General features: G+C 37.6%; 1 protein-coding gene across 1 annotated transcript; it reads left to right on the forward strand.

Annotated features, from left to right (window-relative positions):
- Window positions 1-15754: 15754 nt before the first annotated feature.
- Window positions 15755-20483, forward strand: LOC131314929 (phenylalanine ammonia-lyase-like). Its single transcript, XM_058343872.1, has 2 exons — window positions 15755-16384; window positions 18495-20483. Exons 1-2 carry the CDS (start codon window positions 15990-15992, stop codon window positions 20242-20244), a joined length of 2145 nt encoding a protein of 714 aa, XP_058199855.1. The 5' UTR covers window positions 15755-15989; the 3' UTR covers window positions 20245-20483.
- The last annotated feature ends 462 nt before the right edge of the window (window positions 20484-20945 follow it).

Genomic DNA, 20945 nt, shown 5'->3' on the forward strand with positions numbered 1-20945 from the left:
CTAATAAAAGAGAAGTGCTATGATGACCATATCTAAGTACCACATTTTACGCACCATGTGAGGTGTCCCAGCTGTGAAAGTTACAATATATTGCTAAAGCATATGTGTGACTAGTAGTAGAGGTGTCAAATGGGTCGTGCCGGCACAACACGACACAGGCACGGGGTAGCACGGCATGTCACAGGCATGGTATTGGCCTGGCACGGCACGATTGTAGTGGGCCCGGGGCACGGCACAGGCACGGAAGTGGGCGGCACGGCACGAAAGTTGGCCTGGCACGGCACGGTCGGAGACGGACACAACACGGGCACGGGCACGAAAAGTGAACAGGAACGGCACGGTTCTAGCAAGGCACGGGCACAGGCACGACATGGGCACGAAAGGGCATGGCACGAGGCACGGGAAAAAAAATTAAATAAGCCAAATGGCTTCTTTTTTTTTAAATTTTAAAAAATTAAACAATTTCTATTCCGTTAAAAATATTTGCAACTAAGATATTTAATTTTTTTTTAAAAACAATTTATTAAAAAATCATTTTTTTACTTTTAAAAAACTATCAAATTTTATTCGGTAAAAATATTTGTTTTGTTTTTGTTAGTAAAATTAAATAGGCTTTGGACCTTTAGTTTGCAAATTTAACATTACAATACAAGATAACAAGTAAAATTAAAAAAACTTATCAAAATATTTATGGTGCAAGAGTAATTTAATATGAAACCAAATGTTAGGGCAGACTAAAACGACATAACTTAAGACGGCCCGGCCCGGCCCGATTCGACACGACACGATTAAGTAAATGGGCCGGCACATCTTGACCCGATTGAAAACGGCATGGCACCACATGATTTAAGAACACGGGCCGGCACGACACGACACGATTTAAGAAAACGGACCGGCACGACATGACACGATTGAAAATGGCACGACACGACACGATTGAAAATGGCACGACACGACACGATTTAAGAAAATGGGCCAGCACGACACGACACGATTTCAGAAACGGGCCGGCACGACACGACACGATTGACAAATGGCACGGCACAGCACGACACGATTTAAGTAAACGAGCCGGCACGGCACGACACGATTGACAAACGGCACGGCACGACACAACACGATTTAAGTAAATAAAGTAAACGGGCCGGCACGGCACGACATGAAGCACGGTTAACACGAAGTTAAACGGCCGGCACGGCCCATTTGACACCTCTAACTAGCAGAAACCAAACATGTGTTCCATTCCTACCAAGCATAAAATTAGGGAGAAAATAAACGGTTTTTTTTTCCTTTTTCTAATCAAAAGGGTGGGCTAACAATACCTAATTTATTCTTTCCTAGTACGGAGTACTGGCCAAAAGAAAAAGTTCACCTAATAAGTAGCTACACGAGTCTATCCTCGGATTTGAAGCTAGAGAAAGTTAACAACTGCTTGTCCTCAATAAGGTTGTATATTCGAATTCCGCGAAAGTCGAATATTCCAAAACTTAGAGTCACTGGAAGGTTTGTTTGGTCATTACTTTAGAATCTTGAAATTAATTGAGATGCGCGTAATTTGGTTCAAAAATTCATTATACAACAAAAAAAGGTCCAAGATATTTAATGTAGGGAAAGGTCAGCACGTTCTTATTTTTGGGCGGGTTGGTAAATCGAATTAGACTAACACAGTACCCGGCTAAGGTTCTTTCTCCATTGAGATTTGGTCTTCTCTAACATTGATTAATTATACGCACATTTATGATGAAGTGGTGAACTAAATTCCAATTATAAATTGAATTAGCGATCGTCATAAAAATAATCCTAATTAATATGTATACCAAAGTATAATCATATAGTCAAATTATTTGATTACGTGTGGTTGTGTTTCGATTACGACATTATAAAAAGATTTAGGGTGTGTTCCATGAACTAAAATACGTGCTTATTTATTTTTTGAATTAAAAGTAATGTATTGTGAGAGAATGAGCTATCTCGCAAAGCAAAAGATGAGTATTTAAAAAATAAGAACCTTAGTGGAACAAGACCTTATTCTAGCAAAATGAAATTCGTAGAGAAATTGGAAAACTAAATTTTGCCTAGTATTATTTGGTTGTCTTTTTCATTTCTGTTTTCCTTCCTTAAATCTCTCGACAAACCCACGATGCAACCAAACCAACCATCTTTTTGTTTCTTTGTTGAGTGAACTGTGAACATAAAACTGCATTGGTCGTACCCACTTTTTGACATTGGACTCTTGAAGCCCATGTGTTGGAGATCAACGAGAAAATCCACAAAGCAAACACATACAATCGAAGAACAATTAATTCAAGAGGAAAAACCCGTCACCAAATGGATATCCTTCCATCTTAAATAAAAATAAATAAATTTGTGGATTGTGGGGGAAAATTGCCTTGGAATACTGTGTTTTGCGTAACACTTTGGCGGATTTGTGAAGACAGGAACAGAGAAAAAAAGTTTTGATAATCTTGCATGATCAATTGGTATCAGTGAGTTCCAAGGCAATTGTGTCCTACGCCAATGAAATTGTGCAGGCTTTTCACTCTCCTCTAGCTAACGGCTTTGCTAGACCCATTCTTATTCAATGGGTACCACCATGCGCGGGGAATATAAAACTCAACAAGGATGGATGTTGGTACCCGACTTCTGGAAATTAATGCAGGCTTTGTTGGTTTATTCAGAGATGCTGAGGGAGATTGGATCTTGGGATACTATAGAAAGACCACCTGCGAGTCAAGCTTGGAGGCGGAAATTTGGGGTATCTATCTATAGAGGCCTAACCATAATTTTGGAGACAGGCATGACAAATATCAACCTGGAATCAGATTCTCTCACTGCCGTGGAGTTGATTACTAAGGGGAACTTGCGAAATCACCCTCAAAGTGTCATGATCAATGATGCGCATGCAATTCTGAATAGGATAGGAACCACGCTAGCCCACACATATCGGGAAGCCAACCATTGTGCTGATCATTTGGCAAGGATTGGAACTGAGCAGAATGCAGATCTAATGGTCTCGGTGAATCAACCTCTCTCGCTTAGGGCGTTCATGATTCGGGATGGCCTCAACCTAAGGCAATTCCGTGACTAGCTAGGAATCTTTGTTGGTATGGTGTAATTTATTTTTTATGTTTGCACTTTTGTTGCACAAACTCTTGTTCTCTTAGTTTTATATCATTTAGAAGTACCAAAAAAATAAAAAAACACAAATCAAGAACATAAAACAATCACAAGCAAAGGAAAAATAAGACACAGAAATTTACGTGGTTCCGACTTAAACTCACGTACTTCACGTGGTGCTTGGAGTGCACTAGCTATAGCTTCTTTCTTCTTCTTTTTTTGGTACACAGCTATAGCTTATATGGTTACAAGAAAGCCTCAACAAAAAACCCAAGTTGCAACTCTAGTCCCCTCCTCCCAACCTTTATGCCAGCAAGTTAATCTATTAGTCAATAGTATTCTGTTTTCATGTACTAATCATTTCAAAATTAATGTTTTTAGTTTAGTTTTTGCAAACAAAAATTAAGTCCAAAGTTACATAACACAAAAAAATAAAATAAAATTGTGTCTCAAACCAATTGCAACGGTCTAGGTAATATTCTCTTCTTCTTTTTTCTTGACTTTTCCCCTAATGGGATTTAAAATTTTGAGATATATACAGATAAAAAATAGTAGTCAAATTCAGAGTTCTGTTATGGTTAAGATTCCAATTTCTGTTGGCTGGAAAATATCCCTCTCAAGAAGAAAACCAAAAAGCAGGGGGTGTGGGTGCAATTTTTTTTCAAGTGGACTCAACCCACCGGTTGGGCCACCTGCATGGGGAAGTAGGTTCGGAGAAACTAAGACCCTTTCGCCGAATTTTTAGCACTTTTTGGAGAGTTGTCTTACTCAAAAAAATTTTGGTTAATTTTGTGCCAAATTTTTGTAGATTATTAATTCGTCTCAATAAGAGGAATTGGAAAAGATTTTTTTTTTTAACTTTTACCCAAATATTTTCGAAAATCACCAATTTTAAGCAAAAAAAAGTCTACTTTTTTTTTGTGTGTGACTTTTTTGGCTGAAAAGTGTATTTTTTAAAATATTTGACAAAAAGTCATAGCAACTTTTTTACTTTTCCAATCTGTGTTGACAAGACGAATCAGAAAATCAAAAAAGTGAGCGCAAACTAATAAATGCGAAAAAATTTGAATAAAGATAAAACCAAAAAAACCAAAAAGTCTTAGTGGAACAACACCTAAGACTCCAACGCTAACCGCGCACCTCTGTGTTTCCTCCTCCCCTCCCTCCCCCTAGGGTTTCCACCCTAAAAGGGGCGGTGGGAGGGGAGTACGCTCTCCTTCTCTCCATCGGCCTCTGATCGGAACTTTTTTCCCCCTCCCTTCATCACTCTCCACCTTCTTCCTACCCTAACGCCTCCAGACGCCTCGGCTTCCCCGCCTCCTCCGCCGCCGTTCCTCGTCCCTTGTCCCTCATCTCGATCGAGTAGTTGTCGGTGTCTCGTCACCGGTGGTGTGTCTCGGGTCTGTGGTTTAGGTTTGCAGCTGTGGGCGTGTGGAGCTGTTTTTGCGCGTGATCATTAGATCGCTGGAGTTGGAGTTTTAAGTTGGTGGATGATGATTGCAAGATTTTATTTGCTTGACTTGCGATCTTGTTCTTGGTTGGTGGAACTGGTTTCCCTTGTTCGCTATTTTCTATGTTTGTGGGACTTAAAAGCATCTCCAGCCTTCACCCATATTTTTCCTCAAATTTGAGTCAAATTTTGGATAAAAACCCATTTTGGGTAGACACATCTCCAACCATCAAACCCAAATTTTACACATCTCCCTCTTTCTCTCTCTCTCTCTAACTAGCCGTTGGAGAAATGGGTCAAGGCAAAAGTTGTCTCAGATTTGGGCAAAAAAATGGTAAAACCCAAAATGAAGAAGGGTTTGGGTCAAAGATTAGAGAGAGATATTTGTGGTTTTTGCCCCATTTTTAAATTTGAGTCTTAAAATGGGTCAAGGCTGGAGATGTTCTAGTGTCTCCTTTTGTTTTCAAATGTGATTCCCCTTATGTTGGTCTTTCTCCCCTTCGGGAGACTCTCTCACCTTTTGTGGGTGTCATTTGTTCTCTTTGACTGTTGATTTTGGTATGAGTTGTGAGAATTGTAGGTAACTCTGGCGCTCAATATGTGGCCAAGAGTGCTGCATAGAGATTTGGGGTGTAAGAGCATCTACAGTGGTATAATCAAAATAAAAAGATTTATACGCGGTTAGCAACATTTGCTCAAAAAGAGCTCACATTGGAATAACCAAACTTAGAAACATCTTAACAACTCATCAAATTTTGACCATAAGATAAACAAAACTACCAACCTTTTGTCAATAATCAAATTTAATTGTCTTCACATTTCTTCAATAAATTACACCATCATTACAAAAAACATTCTTTTCTTCCATTTTCAACATGTTTATAATAAAAATACTTTTAAAAAAGTTTTTATTTTTTTGCGAAAATAGTTTTTTTACACGTTTTGTTATTAAAACTGTTTTTCCCAAAAAAAATTTAAACAATTTTATTTCAAAACAGTTTTTTTACTAAAACTTTTTTTTTCAAAAAATATTCTTTTGAAAAAAAAAAACTTTTTTCTATTTAAAAACTGTTTTTTAAACATTTTTCAGAAAACTGTTTTTTTTTTAATCAAAGTTTTCAAAAAACTATTTTCTCTTTTTTTAATACCCTATTTTTATTAGTTTGAAAACTATTTAAAAAAAATTATTTTCTATGTCATAATTTCTAGATTTTTATAAGTTAAAAAGGTGATGTGGCAAGTTTTGGACCTTTTGGTTATTCAATTTTGATTGTACAATTGTGGACCTCTATATTGCTAACCTTAACAACCCCTTAAATGAATAATCAAGAGATGATGTAGCAACTTTTGATTATCCACTTTTGATTATTCCATTGTGGATGCTCTAAGTCTTTCCTCTTTGGAAGCCTATCCTTCTGTTTGGCTATTCTCTCCATTATGCAAGGATGGATGTGCCCTTAATGTTATTAATTTCTTGGTTTAATTAATGCTTAACATTTTAGGCGCGTACGTAGAAGGAGTAATTAATTTCAACTTCCTGTCGCTGTTGGATTTAGGCTCCGTTTCGGAAACATTCTTAAAAAATAAGTACTTATTTTGCCACTTCTAATTCAAAAATAAGAAGGGGCATTCCACAAAATCCTTCTTAAAAAGTTCATTTCACATTTTCAAACTCAAAAATAATGTAAATGAAAAAAAATATTCAATTTTTTTTGCATCGTATTAAAGATCTCAATGAGATCTATCAAACAAGATCCATAGTAGTAGGAAAATTATTTGCGTAAACACATGATTTTTGAACTTGAAGTTGCCTTATACAAAAAAAAAGACTGTTGCTATGATAATGGGCGCCGGCGGAGGGAAATCGTACCAGCGGCAGCGCCGGGCCGTCTCCGACCACCGGACGGCCGATCCGAGCCGTCCAAAAATTCTAAAAAAAAAAACCAAGGGGGCTCATTTCCTCAACTTTTGGACGGAAAAGGGGTGCTCGGATTAAGCACCCTACACACCTCGGATGCCATTGATTTTCGCGTAGGCCCCCTTGGTTTTTTTTTTTATAGAATTTTTGGACGGCTCGGATCGGCCGTCCGGTGGCAGGAGACGGCCCGGCGCGGCCGCCGGTATGATTTCCCTCCCGCCGCCCATCGGTACCTATATAAATTCTACCAAAATAATTACCCTCCTTCTTATTTTCCGGAACAACCCTTCTTATTCAACAAAAAATAAGTTTTTTTTTTTGTTTCTGGAACCCAGCCTTATAAGCATTAATTCTTTCTTTATTCATCGAGGTGAACGATCTTTAGATATTGGTGAATTAATCAAGGTGGTGATGAGATGACCTACCTACCTACCCCATAGATTTTGATAAGTCTCTTCAATCATACAAACAAATTAATTTCAGTAAGATTGATTTTATTTTTGATTGTGGTGCTATTTGCACCAATCGGAGCATACCGACGGCCGCGCGCGGCCGTTTATATACACGAAAAATAAGGTGTTTAGATCAAGCACCCTACACACATCGGATGCCGTTGATTCCCGCGTCGGGCCCCTCGGTTATTTTTTTTTAAATTTTTGGACGGCTCGGATCGGCCGTCCGGTGGCCGGAGACGGCCGCGCGAGGCCGTCGGTACGGTTTCCCTACATTTTTGGTCGGTACATATAGGATTTCTGATTTTTTTTTGGCTCGGCAATTTTATTTTGGGTTAATTTTAGAAATAGTCCCTCTAGTTTCCGTGCAATTTCAATTTCATCCCTAAGAATTAATTGTGTCATTTTTAACCCTATAGTTTATATTTTGTCTCAATTTGGTCCCTCTCACTGACGGTGTTAGTAAAACTAACGGAACTCATGGGTAAAATTGACATTTCGCTGTTAGAGGGACGAAATTGAGACAAAATATAAACAAGAGGGACTATTTTAGAAAATTTACATTTTTTTTTTATTTTGCAAAGACAAACTCACACCTAAAATCTTTCTCTAATTGAATAATCAAAATGTATTGAGGAAATTAAAAAAATTATTTTCAAATATATTACTGATAATATTATGAAATTCGATAAGCATCCCTTAGTTAAATATCTTTGCATCGATTTTTTTCCAATGGATTTATCTTAATTTTTACAATCCCGTTATATATGTTCTTTTATATGCGATTACCCAAAAAAAAAAAAAAAGTTGTTATGAAACACTTTGTTAATCTCTATATGAAACATTTTTCTTTATTTCTAACAGGGAAAACAAAGATTTTTTTTTTTTTGGTGAATAAGGAAAAAGTTGTGATGAAACATTTTGTTACGAAATATTTTTCTTTTTTCTAATAGCGTAAAAAAGAACATAATGGGATTGTAAAAATCAAGATAAATCCATTGAAAGTAAAAACCCAATGCAAAATTATTTAACTAAGGGATTCTTTTCAAATTTCATAATATTATCTGTATTATATTCTAAAATAATATTTTTTATTTCCCCAAATATATTTTGATTATTCAATCAAAGAAAAATAATTAAGGTGAGAAATATATTAGATATGAGTTTGTCTTTGCAAAATCAAAAATAAAATGTAAAATTTTTAAAACAACCCCTCTAGTTTGCATTTTGTCTCAATTTCGTCCCTCTACGAGTGAAATTTCAATTTTGCCCCAGTGTTCCGTTAGTTCTAACAACACCGTCAGTGAGAGGGACCAAAATGAGACAAAATATAAACTATAGGGTTAAAAATGATGCAATTAGTACTAGAGGGACAAAATCGAGATTGCATGCAAACTAGAGGGACTATTTCTAAAATTAACCCTTTTATTTTTGACTATGCAGACACGATCAATTTATGACTTGATTTTTTAATCATAGTAAATTTGATTGTATTGGATTTTCCAAAGCAAAAAGTTAGGAAAAAACAACTTAGTTTTACTCCTCTTACTAGATAAATTCGAGTACAAATTTGATTCCGTCGCTTGAGTTACATGCAACCTTCGTAAACAATTGATTCTCAAACAGATTAAATGCATATATATGGTGTGCGTTTTCATAGATGTGTATTAAAGCATTTCCAAAAGTTCAAATTAACTTTCTGGTGAGGAGAGCTCGAACAATTAATGCTTTGTTTGAAAACTAATTTGAAAAATATATAATAGAAAAACAAAGAAAACAAATACTCCCTCCGTCCCTTTATTATAGTCCAGTATTTCATTTTGGGCTGTCCCTTAATAAGTGTCCATTTGGTAAAGTTAGTTGGTAAAAATTGGTACATTGTCTATTTTGTCCCTAAAAGTAGATTCCATTTTAAAAAGTTAGTGAGTAAAAAGTGTAATGATGATGGGTAAGAAGGGAAAGTGGAGGAAAAAGTTGATATGAAAGGTAATAATGATGATATTTTTTTAATAAGTTGGAGTTACGAAGCAGGACATTTAAAAAGGAACGGAGGGAGTATAAAGGAAATCCAATCGGATTAACCACCAGAATATCATCTAGCGTGCAAAGAAATAGAGGATAAAATGAAACATAAACTTATAATTTGAAGTTAAACTATATAATGCCAAATCAAAAAAATAAAATAAAAAAGATATTCATGTAGGCATGGTATAATTGCAAAGGACAAACCGAAATATGAATTTATCAATTGGATAAGAGAAATACCACACATGAACCATTTTGGCGGTCAAAACTATACTCCGGCAAAACATATGGCAAAGTGATATTTTGCCTGTGATCCAAAATTGCTCGCAAAAAATGACAAATGCTTTGTGTTATATTTTCACACCTTTATTTTTTATTTTTTTATTATCCATTGGCACTCACTGCTTTTTTTTTTAATTGACTTAAAAGTATCAAACTGCCCTTCATATAAAAAGGTGACTCGAGATGTAATGGTAGTTCAATAATTTCAACTCGAATAAAGACAAAAAATGGAATGCAAATAAATGAAAGGGAACCAACTATCTAGAGCTAGTTCAGTTAATCAGGACTTTTGTACTTCACTAGGACGTAAGAAGTTCAAATCTTCCCATCCGCGTGTGAGTATTTTTCCCTCAAATTAAAGGGGCTTTTATTTATTTCTTTGTTTCTTTATTGTTGCAGGCTTATTTCTTATATTGGTTGACATGTTGGGCGTGGTTATCTCATGAACACTTATAGTTGATGTAGTGCATGCATGTAGCGGATTTGTACTTGGTAATTCATACATGATGCAAATGACCTCTTCTATCGGTAAATAAATAAAGAAATAAATAAAAGAGGAGTGTGGAATCATTCCTTTTTTGCTTTGACAATCATAATTTCATTGGAATAATTAATGGTTTCTACTCTGGTCCAAGATGCGCGTATATATAGTAATGGCTTCATTGAGATTAATATAGTATATCGGATTGGAATCCAATGTTGATTGCCTTCGACATGTACAATCACATATCTTATCAATTCGAAAACATGCATGAATCTCAACGCATGCATCTCGCCACCGCGCACCGCCAGGGGTTGGAATTCCGGCGGGCATGACAACTTCACCTCCAAAATGGGCCACACAACCAGTTGGGGCTCGCCCACCATCCATAAATCGTTCATCACTAATATTCAAAATCAAGTATATAAAAATCATTCATCACTAATTTCATTTGTTCACCTCCAACCAAAAATATGCCACACGATCGACCTGTACTGTCCTCGCTGCAATCCCTAACTTTAATCGCCAGCCAAAGTAGTTGTAAACTGCATGTTTTTATTTATTACTCCGTACTCCGCAGTTGGAAACTTTTTGGTAGGTGGTATCTCCACGGAAAGAAAGTTGAGGAAATGCGAGTCACAGAAGCAGAAACCCAATTGAACAAATGAACTTAGTTTACATCGGAGCCAGAATTTTGATCGGAGCCGGCTTAATAGATATGTATTTTTAATGGGAACGTATACTTATTATATCATAAAAATTCTGTTTTCCTTTACATTAAATTTGTGCATTGAAATGATTTTTGCCTAATGCAGTTTAAGTATACCAATCATTTTATTTTATTTTTCTTTATGAAAGAAATTGAAAAATGAGAATGTAAAATAATCATTTTTTTATCAAATCAAAGTAAAATTATTAAGATTATAAGTACCTATACATGAATAATTACTGAGATAATATTCAAAATCAAGTATATAAAAAATTTAAAACTCGAGGCTGCGGCCCCTGGGCCCCAACATAGCTTCGCCTTGGTTTGCATGACAATAATAAAACCAAGACGTACAATTGCCCATTTCTCGTAGGGTTGGCAATGGAGACGGATCAGGGCCGAAGAGTACTATCCCCATTCCCGATACCCGAACCCCTTCCCCGTCTCCGCCTTAATACCCAATGAGATTTGTTTTTTTCCCTCCATCCCGCGGGAATTCGGGGATCTAATTAAAGTTCTTATAAAAAAAACAGAAAAAAACATACTCCGTATTTGCCAGTAAACAACATAGAGCAGAAAAGAAACTTCTAATGAATAAAAGATTCAAAATAAGATACAGAAGTTTAAAGGCTTTATGGCTGAAGCTGAAGAAAAAAAGAAACCTTTTATAGTTGAAGATGAAGTAAAATGAGCACAAATTTGTTTACAATACAGACAGTCAAAACAACAAATAATAGTAGAGCACAAAAGGTGTGTGTGGCGCTGGAAAAGTGGGAATGAGAAGTAACTCTAAAAAAAATTTTTTTTTTTGAACAGCAAAAAAGAAATTTTATTTACATTTGAAATTGTTACAAAAATTAATAGGATAAGAAGAGGACAAATAGTCCAATCCGAGACCCAAATCTTTCAACACCTAAAGGGAACAAAGCCCCAACATCTAAAGGTCTAAAAGCCTAAATAAAACAATTAATTAAAGCAAATGGGACGCAGCTAACACCCAAGAGGCCTGAAAGCCCGAATAACCCCAGACAAGTCCAACAAATGAAGCCCATACATATAGTAAACCCTATCTACAACAATTGTTGCCAAAATGAATGAGAAGAAATTAGGAGTGCTCAAGAAAACTGTCTGAATTGTAAAATCGGACTGATCCCTACCGAACCGTTTTACTTGGTCTGGTTCTACAGTTCATTAGTCAAGTTATGGTTCTAAGAAAATAAGAACCGTTAATTTTGGTTCGGTTACTGATTTTCAATTATAGATTCGTGATTAGAACCGATCCGGACTGTTTAGAACTAATATATTAAAAATAATATATGTATATGTACATAATTATGTATTTTATTTGATAAGTTAATCTTTTACTTGATAAAGTTAATTTATTAAGGGAAGAAATCTCATTTGAGAAAAGTTTTTCATATACTAGTAGCATATTTATAGGAATTCAAACCATAAAGGATTCTGAAGAGTATTGAGTTTACCCAATTTCTTGTTTTTTTACTCGATACTTACTTTATCCTACCAAACTCTTAATTGTTTGAATGCTAATTGGATAGAATCGGAACCGAAGCAAAATCGGACCACCCTTGCGATTTAGTTATGGTTAGGTTTCACACATATACTGGTTAGGTTTTAGTTCTTAATTTTTTAAAACCGTTTAGAATGATCCGGTTACTGATTTTCTAGAGAATCGGATCAATTCAGACCTTAAGCACCCCTAAAAGTAACTCTAAAAGGTGTACGTATATTTTGAGGAATCGGGGACTAACTTCTGGGAAAATAGAAGATAACATGAAATCAGACACGACGGGCACGACGACTTCGCGTAGAGGAGAGTGTAAAATTACCACATGTACAAATCAGACATCCAAATGAGTAACTTCTAATTATGGGACGACGTTGTACAGAGAGTTTTTTTTATAGTAAAATGGTGAAAGTTTACAAAATTAGTCAAAACTTTCCTTTCACGACAACCAACCAATGAGTGAATTGTTTAGCCCAAAGCCGTCTCGAATCCCAATACGAAATTTTTTAAAAAGAGAACGTTCTACCTATTTCAAAACTGCCGTACCAAATGAAAGAAGGAAAATGAACTCAACTACTTGTCCTAAACTTTTTAATTTTGTGTCAGGAAAAAACAAATATAGTAACATTTTCTGGTGTAGCTCCTTGTTCTTCGCAATTGGATGAGTGAGTCTGGCCCCGCCCCAGAGACGGATCTATGCGATCGTTTATGGGAGCCACGGTCTCCGCGTAATTTTGGGTATTTTTTATTAATAAATATATATATATATACATATAAAATTTTTGTTATTCGTTAAACTTAATCTATTCTGTCCTTGAAAATTTGAGAAGAGGGATGAGTGCTTTCGGAAATCGCATCTTTCCTATTTGAATGGTAGTATAAGGGATGCATCACCTGCACTCCACTCTACTTGTTTTTAAAATATTAAGAATAGTTACTTTTTGTTTGTCAAGACCCACTATATATTGTTTTTTGTAAATTGGGGAATTGCCTCTCTGCCAAAGTCCAACACGGGAGAATTCATCAACACTATTGAGGGGCAAAACAGGAAACTCTCGTAAATATGCGAAGGCAATAATTAAACTTCCTTTAATAGTTGGATTTTCCAAAAGAGACTCACATATAGAAATGGGGGAGTATATATCAAGGGAGTTCTAATTTTTCCCTTTTTAGCTTGTTTTGATTTTAGTTGTTCTTGTTTGTATTCCGTCGGAGCCTATATGTGGAGGGTATGATTTGAATCTTTGGTAAACTTTGGAGCTTATTATCTTTATCTTTGATTCGCTCTATTGCCAAACTCCTTTTAGGTATGCTTTTACAGTATGTGCTCTTGAGCTTGAGGCTGGTATCTAAGAGCTTATTATGTTTATCTTTGATTCGCTCTATTCTGAATTCTTTTTAGGTATACTTAAATGCTTTATAGTATGTGCTAAAGAGTTTGAGGCTTGTCCCTGGATAAAAGACATATGTTCTCTATTTTGGATGTAATTTGCCTATCTTTTATGTACTTAGTGTGTATTAGGTTCTTATGATTATATATCGGATGAAATGCGTTTTAATTGCGTTGTGTTTTTTTGAATGAAAATCATTGGCGTTTGATTAAAAACAGAAAAGAACATGCCCGCTAGATTAATGTTGAATCATTCTAGTTTTCTTCCATAGAGGATCTAAAACACCGTCTTAAGAAAAACAAACACATCGAATCATCAAAAATCCATAATGAGCATCGTGAATGATCATACGCTGACTCAGGAGCCTGCTGTGCCGTTAGGTTGGACCTTGTCCTGAGCTTGAAAACATGATCCGAATTGTTCACTGCGTACAGCTAGATGCAAGCAACACATTGATGAAAACTTTTAGAGAGAGAAGCTCTGACTGAATATTATTTCTTGATCTTATTTTTGTTACAGATTACTGACTGAATATTATTTCTTGATCTTATTTTTGTTACAGATTACAACGATATTGAACAGATTTATATCCCTAAAACAGAATCAGTAACAACCACTAACTACAACTTATAAACGTCTAATAAACTCTTAACGTAAAACACATATGGGCTAACTAACTACAATTAATCAACCGGCTTCAATTAATCAACTGGCTTGATTGAGATGATGAGCTGGATGGAGTTGAGCTGCATGCTTGAGCTGAGCTAGACTGAGCCACATCACGTGCACTACCAATTTCTTGAGGGAGTGATGCTACAGGTACCAACCCCGTTGGTACCGAAATCGTAGGGACGGCTGTGCCGGGCTGTCTCCGACCACCGGATGGCCGATCCGAATACATATATACACGAAAAAATGGTGCTCAGATCAAGTACCTTACACACCTCGGATGCCGTTGATTCCCGCGAAGGCCCCCCTCTTTTTTTTTTTAGAATTTTTGGACGGCTCGGATCGGCCGTCCGGTGGCCGGAGACGGCCCGGCACGGCCGTCCCTACGATTTCGGTACCGACGGGGTCGGTACCAATATCATTTCTGTTTGAGTGCTTAACAATTGAAACCTAGTACACAGAACGCATTTTTCCGCTCCAGTAAAATTACAGCAAATACAATTTCAAAAATACACAACAATGTTTACTTGATTCGATTAGTAAGCTACCGTCGCCCAAGCTACGTGATTTTACGCAATCATTAGTCACGTCTAGTTGTAAGCGGTGAACAATTCGGATCATTTTTTTCCAGCTCGGAACGCAGTGGCATGCTGTGCCTAGGGGGGGCCCTGATTCCATCATCATACGCAAGCCTTTTTCCCTAATTGCCAGTAGTACTCCCGTAAGATTCTTGCCAAATTACGTGGGCAATGAATGGATGAATCAACTTTGCAGTGAGTGGCCATCTACCATACTACGTATATACTATTAAATAGATACATGTATCTGTATGTATCACCCATTGCACATAGGGACGAAACCATGATTTTAACCTAGCAGTGGCGAAATGTATACTTAAAAAATGAAAAGACGCATTACAATATTAATAGTCATCGGCTCCACAAAAAAATAAAACAACATAACAAAAACTATAGTAAATGATGTTTTTGCACATGGAGTATGAAAAAAGACCAACTTTAATTTTGGGCATCGATAATGTCACTTTTCAAATTTATAATGTCACTCCCTAGATCCCTATATGGATTGGATTTTCCAAATTATCAACCGCACTCCCTTTTTGGGAGTAACATTATAAATTTGAAGAGTGACATTATAATTAAATTCTCTTAATTTTTTAGGTTAAGTTGTTTTAGAGTTAAAGTGTGGAGTTTTTTTTCTTAATTACATATCATTATATATATTATTTAACTTTCGCCCATTGAATTTACTTTTGAAATAGTTTTTTTTGTCTCATTTCTTGAAAAAAAAGAAGAAAATTTATGGTTAGTACTTATAAAAAAATAAGAAAAAAAAAATTAGCAATTGTGAGACTATATAAATTAGGAATAAAATTATTTTTTTATATATAATAATTATATTTTCTAAATTTTTTGTCTAACCCCCCCGTTCCATTCTTGACTGCACACACGTATATAATGTACGAAATGTGATGTATGCATTGTACACACTACACACCACACACACCACCAACCCCCGTCCACCTTTTTGACGGGTAAACTAAACGACCCACCCATAAAAAATAAAAAACTCACATCCATTCCTACGTATCACCATCACCCCCCGTTGGATCACATGACAATCAGACGGTCAAGAAATGTTTTCAACTAACCCCCCCAGCTTCCCACCCAACACTCTTTCAGACGTATCCTCTCCTCTATTTAAACAACCACAAACTATTTCACCATCCCCCCAGCAAATATATCATTTTATATATTTGCTGTATACTTACTTCCCTCTCTCTCTCTCTCTCTCTCTCCATTAAATTTGTTTGCCAAGAAACACATCCAACACTATCTTTGTTTCTTGTTTCCTTTGTGTTCCCATCCGAATTTCATTAACTTCTTCCCCCTAGCCCTTTAAATTCCTTTGTCCATTTCGGTTTCCTTGAATTTTGGAAGTGGTGATCAGAAATGGAGTGCTCGCGTCAGAACGGGAACGGCCACGCTCCGAAGGTGGAGAGCTTGTGCGTGAAGGATCCGTTGAACTGGGGTGCGGCCGCGGAGGCGTTGAAAGGTAGCCATTTGGACGAGGTGAAGAGGATGGTGGGGGAGTTCCGGCGGCCGGTGGTCCGGCTGGGTGGGGAGAGCCTGACCATTGCGCAGGTGGCGGCGGTGGCAGCGAGGGAAGTGGCCGGGGTGGCGGTGGAGCTGTCGGAGGCGGCGAGGGGCGGAGTGAAGGCCAGTAGCGATTGGGTGATGGAGAGCATGAACAGAGGGACGGATAGCTATGGGGTCACCACTGGGTTTGGTGCAACTTCGCATAGGAGGACCAAACAAGGTGCTGCTCTCCAAAAGGAGCTCATAAGGTGAGATTTTAATTCCTTTAAATTTGTTCAATTTTTATGTAGATTTATTTGGATATTGCATTAATCCTCATTTATAATAAAGGTTTTTTTGTTGTATGTGTACAGTTGTAAGGGTAGGTAAATGTGGTTGGCTACATTTATGTATGGTAATAGTTAAATGATGGACATGGCCCAAAGATTATTATTGAAAAAGAGCTAGGAATTTTATTTTCTTTTGGACTCTTTTTTTTTTTTTTCATTTCTCTTTGTTTCCACGACCCTGGCTTTTAAGTCCAAATTAATTAGAGTGAGCTACATAAATTCATTTACCCTATCAAGTTTTGTTGGCGGGATCGTGCGCCACAAATCCAACAAAGTAGGCAGTAGACACTTTATAGAGAATATAAAACTCTGGATATGACGTCGTAGGCAGCAGACACGCTTTATAGAGGTATTGATTTCTATTTAAGCTACATAATTCGTGTGCTCATGAGCGAACGGGAGTGAGAGCGCGAGCTTGAAATCACTTACGAAATACATCGTAAACTATTGAAATTCGGTGCACGTATGATGATTGAAAGTACGAGCATAATACGGGGATTGAGAAGGGGAGTGCATAAAATTTAAAGGATTATGGTCCTACCTCTACACATGGAATATTGTTGCGTGAATATATACATGCCGGTGGTGAAATAATTAACGTGACTTGCGATTTTGTCTCCCACATACTTTCCTTGCCTTTTGAACAAAGTGAGGGGTTTTTATTTTCCATTATAAATATGCAAAATTAATGTGACTCGGAATTTAATTTGTCCGGATCCGTCTCCCACGTAATTTTCTTACAGTACCATTTTTGAATAAAGCGAGGTGTTTCACGTGCACGTATTAAAATAAAATGGGTCTCTGTTCGTGTTATCTCAATACTAAAGTGAGGAATCGGTATAGCAATAAATTTATTTATAAAAGGAATATATATATATATATATATATATATATATATATATATATATATATATATATATATATATATATAAAGGAAAAATTAGTAAATTCGGACCCACAGTAGCTTCTCAGTCACAGCTGGAAACTCGAGAAGGGCCTGAATATGGATCGGGAAAGATCCTTTTTTTTTTTGGATAACCGGAAGTCCGGATCAGCTTATGCGCACCTCGACCGATTCCGGAGCCTTGAAGGTAATGATCGGGTATAACCCTCAATGGCCTCAAGATTTGGAAGATGTAGTCTCTGTAGGAATATAATCTGTGATCTCAAGGAGAAACACTTTTCAAAAAGATCACATTAATTCTTTTTGAAAAATATTGAGGGAGAGGACGAAGGGAGCATGACTTGTGGGGCGAGAGTATTATTGAAGTGCATGCCTCCAACATACTTCCTCTGGCCCAATTTAAAATAGTCTATCGTTGTATTACAACCGGATAAAAAAATTAGTTATATCATTAAATTTATAATGAATTTTATATCAAATATGAATATTATTTAATAGATCTCGATTAGTTTAATAATTCAATATTTTTAAAATCACATAATAGATTACTTATAAATTACAAGATACAAGATATAATTAATTAAAAAATGACACGAACTCCAAAAAGAAACTACTTATAAAATTGGGACGGAAGGCGTATTACTATGATAAAATTGGTGGTGGTTTGCATGTGTATTTTTATTTTTAAATTTTTTTTTAATTCTGTGTAAAAAAAAAAAATTGTAGTCCTCAATAATCGTATCCATCCTAAATACTGTGGTGGTATCATGACCCAATTAGGAAATCATATTTGGAAGTACTCATTAATTATATGTGCAGTATTAATTAGGAGACCGAGTCTCCACCAACAAGTCCCACGTTAGGAGGCTAACATTCCAAACTCAGGGCTCCCGAGTTAATCGAAGTGTGCGTAAGCAAGCTCGGGCATCCAGTTATAAAAAAAAAAACAAGTCTCATGTTGCAATTTTCGAAATTAGAGAATGGACTAATACTAGTCTTGAGGTTTAAAATCTGCTCTCGAGTTTGGATTTGGAAGTTCTTTACAGTTGTTTTGTTTTTGCAAATTTACACGATTTTGTTCAATATATATCCTTGTGTTGTGACGCATAAATTTTCATGCCACAGATTTCTGAATGCTGGAATATTTGGAAACGGGACGGAGTCGACCCACACACTGCCCCACTCTGCAACAAGGGCTGCCATGTTAGTGAGAATCAACACACTCCTCCAAGGGTACTCAGGCATTAGGTTTGAAATGCTGGAAGCCATGACAAAGCTCCTCAACAAAAACATCACTCCTTGTTTGCCGTTGCGTGGCACCATCACCGCCTCCGGCGACCTGGTCCCCTTATCGTACATTGCCGGACTTCTAACGGGCCGACCCAACTCCAAATGTGTCGGGCCCAAGGGAGAGGTCCTTGATGCTGCAGAAGCGTTCCGCCTCGCCGGGATTGAGAATGGGTTCTTTGAGCTGCAGCCCAAAGAGGGCCTTGCCCTAGTGAATGGCACAGCTGTTGGGTCTGGTTTGGCCTCCATGGTCCTGTTTGACGCCAATTTACTAGCTGTTTTGTCTGAAGTTATCTCAGCAATTTTTGCTGAAGTGATGCAGGGTAAACCTGAATTCACTGACCATTTGACACATAAACTGAAGCATCACCCGGGCCAAATTGAAGCTGCAGCCATAATGGAACACATTCTGGATGGGAGTGACTATGTCAAGGCTGCAAAAAAGTTGCATGAAATGGACCCCCTCCAGAAGCCTAAACAAGACCGATACGCGCTCCGTACCTCACCCCAGTGGTTGGGGCCGTTGATCGAAGTGATTCGTTCCTCGACTAAGTCAATCGAGCGTGAGATCAACTCAGTGAACGACAACCCTTTGATCGACGTGTCGAGGAACAAGGCCTTACATGGTGGGAATTTCCAGGGTACCCCAATTGGTGTCTCGATGGACAACACTAGATTGGCTCTGGCTTCGATTGGTAAACTCATGTTCGCCCAATTCTCTGAGCTAGTCAATGACTTTTACAACAATGGGTTGCCTTCAAATCTCTCTGGTGGGAGGAACCCGAGTTTGGATTACGGGTTTAAGGGCGCGGAGATAGCAATGGCGGCCTATTGTTCTGAGCTCCAGTTCTTGGCTAACCCTGTCACCAATCACGTCCAGAGTGCTGAGCAACACAACCAAGATGTGAACTCACTTGGGTTGATTTCTTCGAGGAAAACAGCAGAGGCGATCGACATTTTGAAGCTCATGTCGTCGACATTCTTAGTTGCTATTTGCCAAGCAATCGACCTGAGGCACTTGGAGGAGAATTTGAGGAACACAGTTAAGAACACGGTCGGTCAAGTGGCCAAGAAAGTCCTCACAACGGGGGTCACTGGGGCGCTTCACCCTTCAAGGTTTTGTGAGAAGGACTTGCTTCAAGTTGTCGATCGTGAGCACGTTTTCGCTTACATCGATGATCCGTGTAGCGCAACGTACCCACTCATGGTGAAGCTAAGGCAAGTCCTCGTTGAGCACGCGCTGGCCAACACAGATGATGTCAAGAACGCGAACGATTCAATCTTTCTGAAGATTGGTGCTTTTGAGGAGGAACTAAAGTCCCTTTTGCCAAAGGAAGTTGAGAGCACAAGAAGTGCTGTGGAGAGCGGAAATCCAGCAGTTCCAAACAGGATCATGGAGTGCAGGTCTTACCCTCTGTACAAGTTCGTGAGGGAGGAGTTGGGGACTGAGCTGTTGACAGGAGAGAAGATTACTTCTCCTGGCGAGGAATGCGATAAGGTGTTTTCTGCGATTTGCGAAGGAAAGATGATCGATCCACTGCTCGAATGTCTCAAAGACTGGAATGGCGCCCCCCTGCCAATTTGCTAGACCACCCCAACCTTGCACCAAGAAATTTGTTCATGAGACAGGCTGTCTGTTGTGTTATTTTAATTTTTTAGAACTTGCGTCTTTGGAGTTAACGGGATTACTGCCCTGCCCTTGGCTTTTGATATCAAGATATTTGTTTATGGGATTATTCGTGGTTCGGTCTTTTTGTATTTCATGAATTCATGTACAGCAAAAGTCTACTTTTATGGTTACATATATATAAATTGGTATTCGGGACACAGAGCGTCGGATAGGCATTTACAACTACCCTTTCATCAGTACAAGTGAACAAATACACACACAGCGAGCACAATCTCATTACCTCTGTCTGTGTCACCCGGAAAAGATTGTCGCAGCAAGACTAAGTCTCCCATATCGGTGAGAGGAGGATGTAGGGCGAGCAAAATGATTTTCCCGCGCTTTGATGTATGTACTTCATTTCTTATCTTTTAGTGAACAAATTACATACACGGAAAAGTCTCAATAAAAGACATGAAATGGAGTGCATTCATAAAAAAGAAATGGCGAAATTAGTATTTGAGCAATGCTTGTGAGTTGGCAACCAGGGGAATGAATAATTTTCTTTCTGATTCTCTTCAAACTCCCTTTAGCAGCATCCAATTACAAAAGGAACTGATTCCCTACTAATATCAGAGACTTTCTTATTCTTCAAATGACCCAGAGGAAGAAATATAATAACG

The sequence above is a fragment of the Rhododendron vialii genome, chromosome 13a (assembly GCF_030253575.1).
Source record: "Rhododendron vialii isolate Sample 1 chromosome 13a, ASM3025357v1".
In the NCBI taxonomy this organism is placed as follows: domain Eukaryota; kingdom Viridiplantae; phylum Streptophyta; class Magnoliopsida; order Ericales; family Ericaceae; genus Rhododendron; species Rhododendron vialii.